At 32.6% G+C, this 20,940-nt stretch overlaps 1 protein-coding gene across 2 annotated transcripts in view; it reads left to right on the plus strand.

The window, feature by feature from the left end:
* LOC150103949 (cubilin-like) overlaps nucleotides 1-20,610 on the plus strand; it is a 283,125-nt gene extending 262,515 nt beyond the window's left edge. For both annotated transcript variants that reach the window (XM_090397190.1, XM_090397189.1), the window contains exon 17: nucleotides 13,250-20,610. In XM_090397190.1, coding sequence (XP_090253316.1) covers nucleotides 13,250-13,389 — 140 coding nt within the window. In that variant the 3' untranslated portion in view covers nucleotides 13,390-20,610. The remainder of the gene's footprint in view (nucleotides 1-13,249) is intronic.
* Nucleotides 20,611-20,940: the final 330 nt, after the last annotated feature.

Genomic DNA, 20,940 nt, shown 5'->3' on the forward strand with positions numbered 1-20,940 from the left:
AAAGTTATCAATGGTATGATAGTAGCAATGTGTAAGAAGAGAAGCCTTGAATATATGGGACAGATTTGAGGGCAAGAGAGATCTATTTGTTTGGTGATAGTCTGCATCTAATTGGGAGTGGCAGTAGTAAGCTGGGTAGATTACTGTCTTATAAGCTACTAGGATAAGTGCGAGATGACTTCTGCTAAAGTCATCTTGCACTGAAGTAGAGAGATCAGATGTCTTGTGAAATAGGGTAAAGCATTATAGGAATCAAGACATTTGATCTCTTTCTAGTGAAGTAGATCAAATGTTTTGTAAAATCGGGTGAGAATTCTAGAAAGGAAGAGAGAAACAGGGACCACAAACTCCACTCTTGCTGGAATTTGAGGCCATGATTAAAATTAGTTGGTTCTCAAATCATCTGCAAGGCATGGTTGACAGGAATAGAATGTGGTATAGCATTTTTTGTGGAGATAGGATAAAAGAGAGGGTTTTTAGCCCTCTGTCACCACCATGCGCAGACCTTTTTATGGAATAACTTGAAAAGGATATTCTTTCCACCATTGTACCAAAACCATCAATTTGGTGGAGATATGTCGATGACGTGTTCATCATCTGGAAAGACACCATGGAAAACCTTCTCGTATTTCTGAACAAAATCAACTCATTACACAATAAGATCAAATTCACTATAGAACTAGAGAAGAACAAAGAACTTCCTTTTCTTGACATCCTAGTGAAGAAAGAAGATAACAATTTCCAACTGTCCATTTACAGGAAACCCACAGATACTGGTAGATATCTACATTATTTGTCCAACCATCATAGATCACAAAAACACAGCATCATTCACATGCTCCGTAATAGAGCCTTAAGGTCGATTTCAAAAGAAACAGAGGTACAGAGAGAACTGTCACTAATATCTAACACTCTATCTCTTAATGGATACCCTTCTAATATTTTAAACAAATGGCTATTTAAAGACAACCAACAACAACGTGTTACAGTACCCCAATATGTGTCCACAGCTGTCATTCCATATATTAATTCAGTTTCCACAAAATTGGCAAGAATGTTAAAAGCTCATAACATCAGAGTGGTTTTTAAACCAACTACCATGATCAGACAAATCTTAGGATCACCTAAAGATGAGGTACCTTTCTTCAAATGTCCTGGAGTATATGAAATTCCATGCACATGTGGCCTTTCTTACATTGGTCAGACTTCTAGAAGTTTTGAAATAAGACAGAAGGAACATGTGGGGGATGTCAATCATAATAGAATCATCACATCTGGTTTAGCACATCATTTCTCAACATCAAATCACGTTATAGATTGGAAAAACAGTTCTATGCCTTACATCGAGAATGACTACAGATACAGAACTTTAAAAGAAGCAGCTGTGGTATTATGCACAGGCAATAATTTATATAGAAATCAGGGCATTGTTCTTAAAGACATGTGGAAAAAGCTCATCATCTCTCTCAGTTCAACAGAATTACAATATGCAAACAACTACAAAACACGTGGTCATGTACCGGTATCTGACTGAAGCTTTCGAACACATGCACGCCTTCAAACAGAATGATCAAATGTAACGGCCTAACAGTTACTAAAGTGTATGTTTTTGAAATGTAACTCAATGCATTTGTTTTCACACCAGTTCAGCCTTGAAAATGCTAGACAGTGGCTAGTGAAACTTGTTGGCTCTTTGTATATTTTATCATTTATCTTATGGTCTTTTAATAATAAAAGTTATTTATTGTAATACATCAGACCAAATATGTACAATTTAAGTTCAAAAGAGAGGGTTATTGTTATTGATCTCATTGACAATACCTCATCCTCTCCTTTATCTGTAATATACAGGGTGTTTCAAAATGATTGTCCTGATTTGAAAATTGTATATCTCTGCAACCACGAACCACAAATGAATGCGACTTGTACCATGTGAATGGGCTTGGCCCAGAGTTAGACCTTACTTCATACTTGGTAATTTATTTTGTAACTGTATCTCATTTTAATTATTAAATATAATTATAAAATATAATTATTTGAAACTGGGTCATTCTTTCTGAAACACCCTATATGTCAAATTATTGATATTAGCAACACTTAAATTAAATAAGAGCAATGCCATTAGTATTAAGGGCCCAATGGCATTATGAAATCGCACAATTCATGGAGTGCACAACATTTTTGCTCATTCCATGAACTATATAACACACTTGTACAGTTCATGGAATGTGTAGAATTTTGCACAATTCGTGAAATGAGCATTACGTTTTCTGCTCATTTCATGAATTGGGTGCATAGTTACAGCATATAAATAGATGATAAATGGGTGAAGAGTAATAAAATAGTTTTAATTCAAAAACTTTTATTACATAAAAATAGTTATGTACTTTGACAAAACACAAGAAAAATATTATTACCAAACTTCTTTCATTACAACTAACAAGTAAACAATAATTAAGGATTTTCACAAGACTTGTTTGGATGGCATGAAGAGTTACAAAGAACTTGATATTTAAAACAGCTACATTTCTTAATCGTACATGTTTTACAAGAGCATCTTTTGAATCCTTGTCCATGCAGCAACAATCAATAAGAAATGCTCTTCACCAGTTTATCATGAGTTTCTGCACATCATGCGCTGCTCATATGCTGCTACTGTCACTATGCACCCAATTCATGAAATGAGCAGAAAACGTAATGCTCATTTCAAAATTCTACACGTTCCACGAACTGTACAAGCACGTTATACAGTTCGTGGATTGTAGAATTGCATAATTTATTAAGAGCATAGATTTGGCTTTTGGCGAAATTTCTTTTAGGTAACAAGGTTAGCATAAGGGTATCAATCATGTTGATCTTGGTATTGTTGGCAATATTTAGAGGCATCTTGCAGACACTACGTTCTATATGCAACATGAGGTCTGATGTTGGAACTTGACAAAGCACTACTACAAAGTTTTGGCTGAGCTGAAGACATTGATAGCTGTTTAGTTAAGTCTTTATGATGAAAGGATGACAACTTGGAGAGGCTAACTGACTGAGAAACAGTTCTACATTGGTTGTCATCATTTTTAATGTTTTCCTTTTATTTTTTGAAATTCTTTAAGTGCAGATTTATCTGAAATACCAAAGGATACTTACCCTATTTGCCGATGTATAAGACAATTACACAGAAATTTTTCAGACCTTTTTTCCTTTGAAAATAGGTCTGAAAAACAGGGTGCATCTTATATGTCAATACTCATTCTTTTATTACTTTCATTTACGGAGTTCATTCCAGTTACGTAGAGTCTTTCTCTTCCGGCCGATACGAATTGCCTTATTTCCCAGATGCAAAAAAATTTAAGACATCCTGTTATGTGAGGTCATTCATGATATCTATAATCAGTCCAACCCACAATGTCAGTCGCAAAGTGCCATCCACGTCGGGCACATTTTCCTGCCAGCAACCGTGTGCCGTATATACCATAAGATTTGTACTAATCGTGTTATGATGGTTTTAATTATATCTGATCTGTTTTATCCAGAGGCACAACAGTGGTCATCGTAAATCTGGCAGATTTGTTAATTGTGTGGTGGTTTTATTTATATCCATCCTGTGTGCTGCTTGTATTTGTTACATTGTGATGTGTGTTTCTGTGTAATTGTAATTCATGACTGTACGGGTGTTGTCTACATGCGATGGATTCGGTTCAACTATAAGCCTGAAATAGATCTTGAACTCAGAAATTTCTTATAAAAGTTATTCGGAAAATGTTTCAAAATTCTGTTTCAGAGTTTTGAGGTGGTCATAAACCCTTTCCAGAAACTCAGAATCAACAAAAAGATAATTTTACACTAAAAAAGATTCCAATGTTGGAAATGGTGCAAATTATCTGTCTTTAAATAACTAATGCACAACACCAGTTGTTGTTTTTTTTCTTGAATGCCTTCATTTTGTCGTAGGCATCAAGAACAGTTAAAGAATCTCCCTGAAGTGGGAGATTTAGTTCATTTAATGTTAAAAATAAATCTGAAAGATAGGATAGTGTTGATAACCATGCTTTGTCAACAAGGAGTGATGCAAAATTAGAATTCCATTCATTTACAAACAGTAAAACTGCATGCCTTAATTGAAATAAGCTTGTTAGTACTTCTTTGTCCCTGGAAATACAGCGAATTTCAGAACGAAGCAAAAGTTGTATATATTCACTGTCCATTTCATCGCAGAATACTGAAATTAAGCTGTTATTTAGCATTGAGCCTTAATAAAATCAACTAGCTTTACAGCCACTTCCTTGACCATAGAAACAACCCCCAACTATGCCTGCCTGTAAGGGTACGAGCTCCATCTGAACAGAAGCCCGTGTATTTTTGCCACTAGATCCCTTTGTGTGTCATGTAATTATTGAGAGTGTGAAATATTTCTTCTCCAGTTGTTCGGGATGACAAAGTTCTACGAAACAGAATATCATCATGAATGTTGTTATCATGTGCATGTCTTGCGAAGCATATTAACTGCGCATCATCTGTAATATCAGTAGTCTCGTCTATTTATAATGCATAATAAGGGCTCTTCTTAACTCTTTCGTTTAACTTAGATTCTATGTCACCTGCCATATCATTAATTCTACGACCCACAGTGTCATTGAAAGAAGAATCAAATCAACATCTTTTAGTAACTTGTTGCCAAACATAGTTTTTACCACATCTTTTATAGCTGGAAGTAATAAATTTTCCCCTGATAGAATGAGGTTTCCCTGTTTTCGCTATGCACAAACTTAAGGAATAGATGCTTCCAGTGCCTTCCTATTAATCAAAAACCCATGGCCGAAACTACATCTTTCCTATGATTTAATGTTGCTAAGTGTCGCTGAAATTGACTTTTTTTTTCAATTTTCTTATTTTTCACATCATTATATTTAGTTTCTAAATGTCGTCGGAGTTTCATGCACTCATTCGACAACACTTCATAAAAAAACACATCTGTTCACTTTCATCTCCACACCAAGTGAACCCGAATTCCAAATATGAACTGAATATTTCTTAAAAATATTTCTTACTGTATTTTTTCTTTGTACTGTTGTTTCTTCTGCTTTAATAGTATCAGATTTACTCTCCCTTACAACATGTGTATCACATTTAGTTAGCATCACCTGTTTCATTTGCTCTTCTTTTCAAAGTCCTAGTTCTAAGTCAGTTTTCTATTATTAAAAAACGTTTCCGAAAAATATATAAATACTGGGGTTAATTCACGACACACTTTGTCCAAGTATCACTTAGCACTTCTCAAGATATACTGAGCCTTGGTTGAAATGTGGATAACACATGTTCACTTCAAATCTGACAAAACAGCAAGGGAAGGTGGAAGCAATAAAACTATATTGGTGTTCTCTTCATCCCTCTTATTATTCGTCATTCTTCCACTACAAATTATTGTAGTGCCAGAATGACGAGTAATAAAAGAGGGGTGAAGTGAACAACAATATAGTTTTATTGCTTCTGCCTTTGAACACTCTGATGCTATTTGTTTTTTTTTTTTTTTTTTTTAAGTCTCCATTTTATTTCAATAATTTTTACTTACTCATTCAATTTTAATTTGCTTGGATAATTTAAAAAAATATGTATTTATTTAATTAAATTAAGTCTGCCTGCAGACCACAGGTTGAGAAACTGCTCTAGCACCATATGTACAGCCCTGATGATAAGAACACATTGGCATGTGAGTGGTGAGTAACTATGACTGCCATAGCAGGACTTTAGAATGTTGAGCGTGAAGGCAGATCAAGGATGTGTTCTGTAGAACTCATCATAGAAGTGATATCATTGAAACATGAAGTTGGTGAATCTATCAGATAGATATAGGGGGTATGCACTTTCATGCAAATTCCTGGAAACTGTATGAATCAGATCAGTAAGAAGTAAATCTTTTTCATGGAGATTGTTGAATGATTGAAATTCATTGCTGGAATTGATGGTATGTACATACACTGTGTTCAAGATAATGTATATGTATTTTGGTTCTTAGTTCTTGACTGTGCAGGCCTGGAAATGGAAATACTGCAATGGCATATGGGGACGCTCAAAGAAAAATATGAAAAAAAAAAGTTCTACTAAATTATTGCCATACCTATAGGGACCACAGGAATATCTGTTATAGCAGATAGTTTGCTACAGTGAAATTTCTTTAGCCTTGCGTTGTATCCATGGGACTTTGGTCAGGACTTTTTAGTAGTTTGTTAGTCACTATCAGCTGTATTAGGAAATATTTGTATCAGCTATATTTTCCTTCGAGAAAATCTACAAGCTCCTTGCAGATGTCCCCTTTCAACTGTTTCTATAGCCTAGTGCCCCCTGCTCAATTTTACACTAGGTTAATGACTCAATAAGATAATTATAATATATTATGCAAACCTAAATTATCATCAACATATTTGAACTAGTTAATTAAAAATTAATGACTTTGATGCTAATTCATTTTTATTAAAAAAAGATGTAAACTTACTGTATTTAATAAGCCAATCATTAATGGCCACCCTGAGCCTGAGATATTGCTAATTTTTCAATATCAGTGTTCAATGTTCGACAAATGAAGTCTCAAGTCTCCTCTTTCACTTATTTGCAATCTGTTTCGCTGCTTAGCTAACAATTGCAACACAACGCTGAATCCTTTCTCAACCAAGCATGTAGGAAAAGGAATGAGCAATAATTTTATTTCTTGTTAAAACTAAGGATACTTGCATTGCATGTTTGGCCAGAATTTTTCATACCCACTCTGTTGAAATTGTACTTGAGCTTCAAAATCAATTTTTAAGTCAATAAATTTTTCACCCACATTTGGATGAACAGAAATGGCATCAGAAAGAAATTGATTTATGATCCAATCGGGTATTTTAAGCTCATGAAAGTCTTTTAATTTTGGGTATTTTAAGATCATGAAGTCTTCTTTCAGTATCAGAAGATGGGAACAATAACAATCCAAATCCGTTATCTAATATTAAATCATTATCTATTATTTGTAGACTTGGGAACTGCAGAAAATCTCGTCTTGCAATACTCTGCTTATAGAATGTTAATTTGCTGATAAAAGCATTTATAATTCCCTTTGCTTTAATAAGATTCATGTTGCTTCCCTGCAATTTGATGTTAACTTCGTTTAATTTGGTGAAAATATCAGAAAGATATGTGATATCAGCCTGTTCCTTTTTAAGAATGTTACACATGTTCTCATCACATGAATTCATAAATTCGAAAACATAGTATTGTAGAGATCATTAAAGAGTTGCACATAGTTTATATTTGAAAGCCATTGAACTTCAGCGTGAAGCAAAAGATGCTCAAATTCTTCATTTTCATGACAAAGTTTCTAAAAAATACTGGTATTCAATGACTGGGTTTTATTTTATTCATTGCTTTAATAACATCATCCAAAGTCTTATGTTGTCTCCCACTAAGATGTTTTGCAACTAATTGCTGACTATGAAGAATACAGTGAATTGAAAAGATATTTGGAACCTTCTTTTAAATGTGCTATAAATCCAAAGTGACGACCAGTCATAGCTGGTGCTCCAGCAGTTGCATACGCAATAATATTTGTGAGAGGAATGTTTTTAGCCTTAATGAAGTCTTTAAGAATTTCTTCATTATTTATTATATAATGCATGTAGGCCATTAACAAAGGATCGGTGTCGCGTAAAGTTGTCTCATCGAGTTGTAAGAAAATTCTATGGTTTTTAAATCATCACAGTTTTTTTTTTTTTTTTCCTTTCAATTTCCCTTGCCATTTCGTTGCATCTTGTTGATACTGAACTATTGCTGAGAGGAATTGATGACATCGTATTACTTTTACCATGGGCCAATCATCGCATCTAAAACTTCATTTATAAATCTTTTCGCATCTAAAACTGAACTATTGCTGAGAGGAATTGATTACATCGTATTACTTTTACCTGGGCCAATCATCGCATATTAAACTTCATTTATAGCGGTAAGATGAGTTTTACCAATAGCATGTGGATTTCCACATTCGGCAATTAATTTTGAAAGTTTGTAAGACACAAGTCCCTTCTCTTGTTGGTTACTTTGTACTGCGACCAACCGTTTAAGTCCAGGACAATTTTTAAATTTAGTCTTTAATTTGCAAAAGTACTCCACATCCTTTTTGGCTTTATTTGGATGCTTTGTTCTTAAATGCTCAATCATTTTTGAGGGCTTTATTCCTTCGTTTGAGAAAGTTTTTTCACATATTAAGCACATTGGTAACTGCTCATTATTTATAGATGAAATAACTCCATATTTTAAATATCCACTTGAATTGTCGACACTTTCTCTTTTTACTCATTTTAATGGGCTACACAATATCATCGAAGTGCACCACACGATACCATGGGCTAGATGTAAACTGCAATCGAGGGTTGGCAGATAGGCATTAGGAAAAATAGCAGACAAAGCTTATAAAAGTAGGGGATTCTGCTAAAAAAAATTGTTTCAGTTTTATTTATTTATTATTTTAATTATTTTCAATGTAGGAAAATTTAGAACAAAAAGCGGTCCTATTACTTAACTTTCAATGTAAAAATTTTAAAAAATAAGTAGTGAATTACTACTTATTTCTACAGACATACAATATTCTGAATAGTGTTGTCAAAAATACAATATAAATAGGGATGCTAGATTCAATATGGAATTTTTTGCTTTTATTGTATCAGTAGTATTATAATGCATACCCCCCCCAGGGCACTACCATCAGGTTAAGAACCACTGATGTAAATGGAAGAAAAATAATTTGATAGATTGTAGCAAATTAGGACCAATGAAATAAGAGCTCCTTTCTATTCAAAACAGTTTTAGAGCTAGAGACCATTCACTGAATCAGCCTGATGAACATCACTAACTGTTCTAAATATTATTATTATTATAAGATGTTTTTAATATAGCATATGGATATAAATACAGGGAATATAAGCACCAAAACTGTATACAGATTGGCAGTTCAGTTAATACCATTTACCTTTTGCTGAATTCATTTGCATTACCTGCACTCACTACCTCCAAATGCAAACCATTTCATTCATGCACTGCTCTATAAAGAAAAAATCTAGCTATTATCTTTCTTAACTGTATTCATTCTCACTTCTATTGATGCCCTCCTAACCCTCCATAAAATAAAAAAAAATTCATATGCTAGTATCCCATATGATCAACCCCTTCAGAAATTTTGAGGCTTCCCATCACCCCCTCTTTCTTCTGTTTGCTAGTATTGGCAGCCCACAATTTCTCATTCTGGCATCTACATTCCTGTCCTGATAAACACATTCCTTTGCACCCTCTCCACTATCTGCATAACCCCAGAAATCAGGAGACTAGATCTGCACATAACAGATGCAAGGCCTTGCAAAGACAAATGGATTTCTTATCCTTGCATGGTTGTTAAAAATATGGAAAGCATTATTCTCTCTCCCAAAGAGAATTATACTCTTCATGCAACTGATTATTACCATTATTCGTCTTCTACTGCATCCAAAGTGCCTTTTTCCAGATTTCATTCTTAATTCTCTCATTTATCCATTTTACGTTTACCTTATTGAGCCTTTTGATCCTCAGAATACATTCACACATTGATGCTGTTATGTATTTCTTTGTCAGTTCCCAAGTAACATTTATTTCCTTACCATTCAATTCCTTATTCCATGCTATAGCTCCAAACTGTTTCTTAGGCTTGTCATAATCACCTGCTTTGTACTTCCACATACCTTATTTTTTCATGTATAAGATGAATCCTACTTTTTCAAACCCAAAATTAAGAAATCAATATTTTAAACATAAAACAAAACACATTTTTTTGTCATGTTGTACCATCATTTTTTATTTTGATGGTACAACATGACAAAAAAAAAAAAAAAAAAAAAAAAAAAAAAAAAAAATGTGTTTGTCTCTGTATTACTCTTACAGAATACAGAGACAAATGTAAGAAAGCTAAACAGTGTGTAAAACTAGCTAAACAAAAGTCATGGGAGGACTTTGGCAAGAATATAGAAAATAAATATCAAGAAGGTGGCAAAATATTCTGGAGGTTGTTGAAGAAGCTTAGGAATGGAGGAAAGAGTGCTGTAAAAGGAATTAGAGATGATAAAGGTGAAATGAAAACAGGAGAAAAAGATATCCTTGAAGTATGGAGTAATTACTTTGAAAAACTGCTAAATGAAACAAGCAGTGATGACAGCACAGTGATAAAAAACACTGACCAGGCATGCAGTCAGGAATGCATATCCATACTTGAAGTAGAAAAAGCCATCAAAGGCTTGAAATGTGGAAAGGCAGCAGGAGTAGATGATATTCGACCAGAAATGCTGAAGTATGGTGGTATAAGAGTCTTACAGTGGCTGCACTGCATAGTTCAGAAAGCCTGGACAGAGGGACGAATTCCTGATGATTGGAGTAGAGCTCTCATAGTACCCATATATAAAAAGGGAAATAAAACTGAATGTGAGAATTACAGAGGTATTTCCCTACTGAGTGTTCCTGGCAAGATCTATGCAAGTATACTTGAGAAACGGTTGAGAAGAATTGTGGAAGAAAAGCTTGGTGAAGAACAAGCTGGATTCAGGCCAAATAGAGGCTGTCAGGATCAGATCTTCACTTTACGACAAATAGTCGAGAAAGCATGGGAATATAACAAAGATCTGTATTTAAGTTTTGTTGATTTGGAAAAGGCATATGACAAGGTGCCAAGAGAGAAGCTATTCAATACGCTGCAGTTATATGGTGTCAATGGGGCATTATATCAAGCAATACTTAGTCTGTATTTGAGTTGTGAGTCAGCAGTTAGAATTGAAGGAAGTACAGGAAGATGGTTTAATGTTAAATCTGGTGTGAGACAAGGATGTACATTATCCCCTCTGTTATTCATTATCTATATGGATCACATTATGAAGGAATGTGGTATTAAACCTGATATCAAAATTGGAGATGTTAATGTCAGCTCTTTGCTTTATGCGGATGATGTTATACTTCTAAATAAATCCGCTACAAGTCTGCAAGATTCTCTGACTAAATTGAATAGCTGTTGTAATAGATATGGTATGAAGGCCAGCAATAAAAAGACAAAGACAATGAAAATAGGCAGAATCATTGAAAATGTCAACTGTGTTGTGAATGGAGAACCTGTGGAACAAGTAAAATATTTTAGCTACTTAGGCACAATTTTTACTGAAGATGGTAAACTAAATATAGAAATAGACAACAGAATCAGCAAAGCTGGTATCGTGGGAAGTCAGTTGAATAAATTCATATGGAATAAGAAAGAAATTAGTCGGAACACTAAATTAGCTGTATACAAAACTGTGTTCAAACCAATTTTAACTTATGGATCTGAGAGCTGGGTCAGAAGTAAAACACTTGACCAAAGACTAGAGACCGCAGATATGAGAGTCCTGAGAAAGATTAGAGGCGTGAACAGATGGCATCAATGGCAATATCATATTAAAAATGAGGATATTAGGAAAGAACTTGACATTGTCAGCATCCAGGAATGCATTAGCAGAGCTAATCTCAGATGGTATGGTCACTTAAATAGAATGGGAGAGGAAAGATTAGCAAAACAAGTGTTCTCTGCCAGGTTGGCAGGAAAACGACCCAGAGGAAGACCAAGATATAGGTGGATTGATACGGTACAAAGTGCCTTAGATGATAGAAATATAAGATCTGATAATGTTGGAGTCTTGACAAGTAACAGACTGATTTGGAGGAAAATTGTAGATAGGAAGTTAGTAATGATGTAATTTTTTCATGTAGTACTGTCATATCCTGTACACCCCTTGAGGGTACATGGCAGGAATTTGATGATGATGATGATGATGAACAAAACACATTTGATATATTTTTTAAATATTCAAAGTATATTTAGTAATTAGGTAATATATTTAAGATACATACTAAGAAATTATGCATCATTCTCAGTTCCGGACATATAATTTTCTTTATCAATATTAGTTCCAGACATATCACTTTCTTCAACTTCTACTGTATCACGGCTGTCCTCTGAGTCACTGTCTATATATATGAGATCCTCAGTTCCATCCATGGCATTGTTGATTCCACATTTCTTGAAGGACTTAAACAACCACCTCTTGCTTGACTCCATTCCTTGAGTTTAGGATCCATTTGCATACCTCAGTAATGGTTGGTTTTTTCACTCTTCCTGTCGGTGTCAAGTTATTACCTGCTTTTTTGCATCTTTATTCCATTCTTCTTCATCAGAGCTTTGAAGGACTTGTTGATAGAAATATCTAGTGGCTGTAGCTGACTAAGTCCACCAGGAATAACTGCTAGCTGTGTTCGCAAATCCACTGCAACCCTTTTTCTTAAATGTGCTCGGAACTGATCAAACATGAACAGAGCTAGCCTCTTCGAGAACCCTCCAGGTCTTCTAGACCAAATCTTTGCAAACCAAATAGCCATGATCTCTTCATTCGTTCAGCAGTTCTCATGAACTTGGACAAGAACGCAGTGGTATGCTCTCTTTAGGATACGTTTTCCTCTTAAAAATGACCATTGGAGGCAGTTTGGTACTGTCTGCACAGCATGAAAGGACAGCAGTATAATGCATCTTTTCATGACTGCTTGTTTTGATTGCCACTGTTTTGACCCCTTGAATATCAACAGTTCTGTTGGAAGGCACATCAAAATTGAGAGGCACCTCACCCATGTTTGCAATCTGACTTAGTTCAAAAGCATATTTTTTCTGATTTCGACAAATGTTCTTTGTCAAATTTTCTCCTGATTAACCCTTATTTCTTAGAATTCTGAGACGCAAAAGGCTAAACATTCAAGGATTCTGATAACAATAACTGGAACTTTGATTATAATAGACAGATTATTTTAAATTCATTTTAAATGACGTGTTTCAGGGCCGATTGATAATATTATCCGTGATCACAATAAGCAAATTCTACTGTATAACTTTTTTTATGGAGTTATAGTGATGTTTGCTGTAGTGAGAATTGACCTTATCCATATAAATTTAAGAAGAGAGCCTAAATAATGCTGTGGTTTGAAGTACTGCTGAGGCATGGATGTTTGTAATGTCATCAAGAAGAGTAATAGCTTATGATATAGGGCCGTTATTCATTATTAATAACATTGGAGTTCTTTTATGAATGAAAAGTTTAATTAGTTTATGGTGAAGTAAACAGTTATCTAAATTCAATATGCAAAGAATTTTAGTTAAGCTATAGTTGAAAGTGTAATATTGTGATTTATTTCTTTTCAGTTTCTCCTGTGGCACTTGGACTAGCTATTCCACTCTCATTTTTGTCTGGGGTCCTTGTTGCTATGGCTGTACCATATTTAATACGCCGTTATCGCAGTGGCAGATATCATCAGTTTAGAGATATCTCGGTGGCCGAATAAAAGTCCAGCACTGCACTTTGTTTTGACATGTAATGAGTGACTGTGATCCTTGTTGCACAACGTGCAAAGTGATATGAATTCAAAGATTGGGTTGCAAATTTAGTGTAGGTTTTTTTTTTTTTTATGTGTATATACATTGTTTCTTTGTGAGAGAAGAGGTAATTATTTTACCTGGTCTCAAAATTCTCATTCTGTGCATTTCATTTGCATTTTCTAGGATATGGTCAATGTGATATATTTCTCTCCTTGGGCAAGTTTTTTTTTACTGCACTTCACTACTTTTTTTTTTATGTAGCGTAAACACAGACCATTTCCACACCTAAGACTGGATAAATATTGGCAGTTCTATAATAAAGCACCACTTTCATTTCGGAATATGCGATTGCAAAATAAAGCTGTTTAAAATTAAATATGCACTCAACTATCCAGAATAGTGTGAAATGAACAGGGTATTAACCAATTTGCACATAATGTTTGTAATGTTATATAATGATCATTACAATTTTTTGTTTTGTTTTAGAATTAAATTCAGTGTGGTAGTTTATACCACAATTGTGATTTTTTTAAGGGCATTTTTCATTTTAGAATAGTTAATACAATGAAATCTAGTTAAATGGGCAAAAATTAATATTATTTTTCCTTTCAATGCCAGCTGGACCTCTTTTAGCCTTATAACATTTTTATCTCATTATTAGCCATAGTACAAAAAGATTGCTATGGTTATGCTAATTTTAGCTTTGTTAAATGGAGGCCACAACTGTAACAACAGTGTGATAAAATTTGTTTTTATGTATTTTCTTAAACTTTACTAATTATTTTTCTAAGCAGATTGCTACTTTGAGTAGCAAATTTTTTGGGTTCTGGATTGAAATTAAAATTACAAAAGAATAGTGAACTGATGAAAGAATAGATTTTCATTTACAAAATAAGTTTTGGTTAGGAAATCTAGTAAAGAAGAATAATGTGCTGTACACTTGTTAAATAACAATAGCAGAATGTTGTATATGATTAATGCTTCCATGATTAGATCATTGTTATTGGCTTATTTTATTATGGTCAACTCCTTTCTTATCTGAGAGAGAGATTTGCAGTGAATGAAATCCAGTCTTTCAGAGATGTTCAGAATGTGGGGGGGGGGGGGGGAAGTGGCTTTACTGCATTTGCATCATTCTTTTTGAAAAACTTTCTTTCAGCATTTTGCTGGTGAGTGAAATTGCTTGAGAATTCATAAAACTTTTTTTTTTCTTGTTGCACAGAGATCTCAGTATGTAGTAAATTATAACTTTTATATCCCTATAGTACAGTAAAACCTCAATATAACGGACTAATTCGGGCGAAGGGGGTGTCCATTAAATCCGAAAGTCTGTTATATAATTAAGTAGATTTTCTGAATACGTATGTTAAAAAATTGACAAATAGCTAATTTACATGTTTTTACTTATGTAGAAACTTTTATGTAATTAAAATTAAGTACTATATCTATGAAAAGTTTAATTTCACAGAAAAATTGTAATTTTAAATTTATATTGAATAGGTCTATAAATTGCCTACGTACGTAAACCATTTGCCGTGAGTAAACAAATGCATGCTACTGGGAGTGGCTTAGCGCACATCGGAACATCGGCCAACACGCGTTAAAACTGCCACAGAAAGTCATGGCACGTGACAAAAGAACCAATGACAGCTCGATTGGTGTGATTGCGTTCTAATCATTCACTGAACATGCTTTATGAGCACTGACTCATTTATGTCAGCTAAATTACTACAGTGTTTTTCCAACATATGATGGCCTATTTGCCAAAATTTGTTAAAAATAACAGGAAATTAATAAAAAAATAATCTTAATTTAATTATAAGCAGATCTTCATTAAAAGCATTTTAAAATTAACGGTGTTAATTTTCACGTGACATGCGGATCGGAAATTTTGTCCATTAAATCCGAAGTCCGTAAAATCGAGGGTTTACTGTATTGTCTACTTTATTTCTCACTTAGTTTCTTGGTGCAGGTCACCACTTTCTAACTTCTGATTTTAGCTTTTGTTTTTAATAATTTCAGATTATTATATAGTGATACTGTTCAAGCTTTTTGTTTTGTTTTTAATGTTGCGATATCCTACAATGTAGGGTAATGGTATTTTCTTGGTTTATATTTTTCCCTCTGAGTTAAAATAGAAAAATAATGTTTAAAATATAAAATATTTTTATTTAGAAATGATAATACAAGAACTAAGATTTCATTTAGGCAAGTATATTATACTAGTGTGTACACTGATATTTCAATAGTCAGGTATACACAGATAGTTTATAATGAATTGTTTTAGAAGAAATACAACTGAAATTTTTTTTACTGAATACAGGGTGACAAGCATTTTGTTTTTCATTTTGTGTTAAAGGTATTTATTATCTTCAGATAGTTATCACTAAGCAATTTATTATAAAGTAATGTGGTGTAAAACTGAATAGACTATATTATTCTTGTTCTCATTCAGAGATAAGTTGATCCTAAATAGTTTCTTGGTGAAATTAGTCAAAATGAAATATGATCAACTACAATGTACTTTATTATTCTGTTTGATCTGGCTATATCTTATAATTCAGAATAGATCTATTCTCAGAACAGTTTTGATGTCATTTGTCTGGAGAGGAAAAAAGAAAATGCATTTGTTTATATTTCATTAATAATACAAGGAATGTGTGCACTCCTGTTTTCAGGTAAAGCATACTAGCTCATTAGTCTTATACAGATTTTTTTTTTTTTTCCCAATTTTGTTAAACATAAGCATACTGATTTCAGAAATATGTTGTGAGCATGTGAAGTCTCAACACCTGGTACAATTGAATGTTTCAATGTTTAGAACACTGATGAAATAACACTTTGTTACTTTATCTGAGAAGGGAAGGGGAGCTGATTTCTTATGAGTGTGTGACTAGAAGATGGCAGCAATTTTGTGAAAAGGCATTTAAGTCTTATGACTTATCAACAAAGATTCTTGGCAGTGATTTTAGTTTGTTACTTCCATACAGTATACTCTAGATGCATATGAACAGATTAGATAACTCTCATGATATTTAAAAAATCATGTGTGCAGCTATATTTTGTTAAAAATTGAGACATTTCAGTCACTGATTAACAGAAGTTGTTAATCCAAAATTATGTGAGCACAGAATGCCTGAGATAGACATTTTTTCCCTTCTTCTTCCTAATATGGATTTTAGGCCAGGTGGCCTGTTCAGGTCTCATGCCATCTCTTTCTTGGTCTTCCAATTCTGTTTTTCCACTTATTTTTAACGGTGTAATATTTTCAGTAGTCTGCTGTTGTCCATTAGATTTAAATGTTCTATCCATTTTTGTTTATACTGTCTTAGGTAGTAATTAATTGGTTTTATCTTCAGGGATTGTAAGATTTCTTCATTTGTTTTATGGTCCCACTTGGTATATCCAGCTGTTTTCTGAGAAATTTCATTTCTGCTGTTTGAATTAGTTTTTCATCTTTCCTTTTTATGGTCCATGTTTCACTTCCGTATAGTAAGTTGGTTTTGACAAGACATTATATAGTCTGATTCTAGTGTGTTTTTCCAATAGGAATGGCTTAAATATACTATTTCTTATGCCACTTACTTTGACAAAGTTATTTTAGTGTCTGTCTTTTTTCTTCTTCAAATGATAATTTTTTTTTTTAATTCTCATAAATGCAACAGCAAATTTTATATAAGGAAGTTATATAACTTAAATGATGTGATATTTTAGTTAATAATTTATTTTCAATATAGTGATGCGATTCATTTATGGAATGATGAAAAGTATAAATGGTATTTTAAATTTCAATTTTAAATCATTTATGAAAATTGTTAAGTAAACATTGAAATAGTGGAATGAGTCTGATTCTAGTGTGTTTTTCCAATAGGAATGGCTTAAATATACTATTTCTTATGCCACTTACTTTGACAAAGTTATTTTAGTGTCTGTCTTTTTTCTTCTTCAAATGATAATTTTTTTTTTTAATTCTCATAAATGCAACAGCAAATTTTATATAAGGAAGTTATATAACTTAAATGATGTGATATTTTAGTTAATAATTTATTTTCAATATAGTGATGCGATTCATTTATGGAATGATGAAAAGTATAAATGGTATTTTAAATTTCAATTTTAAATCATTTATGAAAATTGTTAAGTAAACATTGAAATAGTGGAATGAGTCTGATTCTAGTGTGTTTTTCCAATAGGAATGGCTTAAATATACTATTTCTTATGCCACTTACTTTGACAAAGTTATTTTAGTGTCTGTCTTTTTTCTTCTTCAAATGATAATTTTTTTTTTTAATTCTCATAAATGCAACAGCAAATTTTATATAAGGAAGTTATATAACTTAAATGATGTGATATTTTAGTTAATAATTTATTTTCAATATAGTGATGCGATTCATTTATGGAATGATGAAAAGTATAAATGGTATTTTAAATTTCAATTTTAAATCATTTATGAAAATTGTTAAGTAAACATTGAAATAGTGGAATGAGTAATTTCAGAGTCCTAATTATTTGACTATTAGATTAAAGCTACTAAATGAGCCATGTTGAATGTTATAAATATATTGTTATTAAGTATTTGGTATTAGAAGACTCAGAGTATTAAAGCAGGGGTGGCATACCGTAGTGCATTTTAAAATGTCCATTTCATAAGCAAGCTAAAATAAATCACTGAAACATTAAATAATCAATATGAAATTAATGATAAGAATGTGAAATTTAAGTTTTCTATAACTGTTTTCTACATAACATGCTACTGGAAAATTTTCCTACCATAGAACGGATGTAGCCCATTTAACACTAGTGGACAAGAACTATGCATTTAATTGGGCATAGCTGACAAAAGGTTGGCCATCCCTGCACCTGGATATATTGATTTGGTTTATATTTATTTTAGCAAAACTTAATATTTTGAAAATCTTAAAAGAATCAAATTGTTGACCACTTTGTCCTTATGATGTATCAGTCTGTATTTATACTTTCTTAATTTTTTTTTTTTTTGGAATTTATAGAAGGCTTTGAAATATGATCCTATCATCATGAAATTCCTGATATGTACTCTCAGGAGGTGTACAGGATTATAAGACGTTACTACACTAAAAGTTTAAATTGTTTACTTTCTGTTGACTATCTTTCTCTAATTTAGTCCATTATGTCAGGACTCTAATATAATCAGATTTTATATTTTGATCTTCTTACTGTATCAATCTATCTGGAGAAGAATAATATCCAAAATATTATTCTTCCTCTGAGTCTTTTTCCTGCTATCTTGGCAAAAACAGTTTTCTAACATTTCTTTTCCCATTCTGTTAAGTGACCATATCACTTTAGATTAGCAGTGCTCACTTATTCTGCATGGTTCTGCCATTAATGTTCCTCTGTTCTCTCTCCTAATTTTTCTCAGAACTCAGAATAAATAGTTATCTGTGGTGTCCAGCCTTTGATCAAGTATTTTATTTCTAATCCTACTCTCACATCCATAAGTTCAAATTGGTTTGAACACTGTTTTACATATATACATCTAGTTTAGTGTTTTGACTAATTTCCCTCTTGTATAAATTTATTTGCTTTTGCTAATTCTGTTGTCTGTTTTTCATATATAATTTGCCATATTCACTAAAAATTGTTGTGCACATATGGCAGAAATGTTTTACTTGTTCTTTGTCATTGTTTACATAAAGTGCTTACACTTTTGAATTAATTTTTGAGTAAAATTTTCTTCTTTGCCACCTTCCCAGTTTCAGCATCTAATCTTTTAAATGATTGTCCATAACCATTTGAAAAGTCCTCCGGTGAAATTAGATTAACAGAATGGGAACGGAGAAGCATACATTTAAGTTCCATTGAAGGAGATGAATATTGTTTGCAGGTAAATAGAATATCCTTGCCAGCCTACAGAATGATGTTTTGTCACTGTCATATTTTGGATGAATATTATCCTTACAATGAATTTTTTATTCTGATTGATAGCATATTAATAGATAATCCAACAACAGAAGTTAGATTCTGTCCCTATCAAGAAAATCAGTCCCTCCCCTTTCGCATAGACAACTACACACTTTGGGAAAATTTGCATATTCCACTATGATCATAATACATGTTGCCAGTATAGCTGCAAGATGAGGAAGTTTATTTGAATGCATAGCAAATTTTATATAATCTGAATCTTTAAGGAGGAAAGTGGATTGTAAGTATATCATAAATAAAAAGATGAAATAAGTTAAAAAGAAAAAAAAAGCTAATTGAGCCTTTATTTGCAGTTTTTATTCTTTATTTATTCCATTTTGCTAAATACAGTATACTTGAATTTTTTTTTTCATGGGTTAATATTTTTAAAATTTTTGACCTTCCTCGTCATGTACTCAGATCACTTGTATGCAGTGAAAACAAACTCTGCTGGTTTACATAACACTATTGTTTGGAATATAGTTATATTATAATTAAGATGCTTCACTTGACTACCATGTTACTGTTTTGTTGGAAACTATAACTGGAGTAGGAGGAGACCTCAATACATTGATTACAGATGTGTTTTTAGGTATTCTTATTGATTCGATTCTTTTAATGTAGTAATCTCAATCTTTGGCAAAAATATTAAAGTTTTGCTAAAATCCAAATTGTTATAAGATGTTGAGAATATATGAAGTTAATTTACATATTATTATTTGCTGCTGCTTTAAAATAAAAATTTTAAGCAAAACAACAGCAAAACATTTTTAAAATGTGCCTATCAATGTATATGTAGTTTTCTAAAATGAATAATCCCTCAATGAGTCCCTTGGACTCCCTGGAGGTGTCACATAATAATAATCGAGCTGTGTAAAAATTATCAGTCTTTGTCTTGTTACAATTTATTAAAAAAAAACCTGAAAAATTTGGATGAAACCTCTTAGCATCATTGCTATTCTAATGAAATTCATTGTAGAAAATCTTTCACAGAAACTTACTCTTCCTTTGGTACCTGTTCTCTAGAGTGAGGGCTGATTGTATAATCTTAATTATCCCAAAAAAATCCTATGGTAGGAGTAAAAAAAAAAAAAATTGACATTCTGTTTTTAAGCATAATCATGTTACTTTAAATTGTATGAATGCAATAATCCTGTATAAAAGAAATACTGTACTTCTCCAGAGAGCTAGACAGTTCCTATCGTGTACCAACAAATGTTTGAAGTAAAGATGAATTTTTTTTTTGTTGTTGTTTAATATCATTCATTGTTTGTTACAGATTCAACATTATCAGACTTTTTATTGTAATATTACTTAAAACAACAGTGTTTGGCAATGTTAAAAGTTGCATAACCCCAGTTTTAAGCTTGTAGCATTGCAGTGTAGTGGTTAGTCCTAGATTTTGTAACAAGATAATAATGAGCATCACACTGTAAAGAAAAATGTCTAGTATAGTTTTTAAAAAAGAACCAAGGTCAAGCAATTTTCAGACATTAACAGTACTCAGAAAGCCTGTATAGCTCGGTGGATGTAGCGTTTGCACATCACGACGCTTACCACCATGAAGGAAGACT

The sequence above is a fragment of the Typopeltis vanoorti genome, chromosome 8 (assembly GCF_054136105.1).
Source record: "Typopeltis vanoorti isolate ZY-2024b chromosome 8, IOZ_Tvanoo_1.0, whole genome shotgun sequence".
Classification (NCBI taxonomy): Eukaryota; Metazoa; Arthropoda; class Arachnida; order Uropygi; family Thelyphonidae; genus Typopeltis; species Typopeltis vanoorti.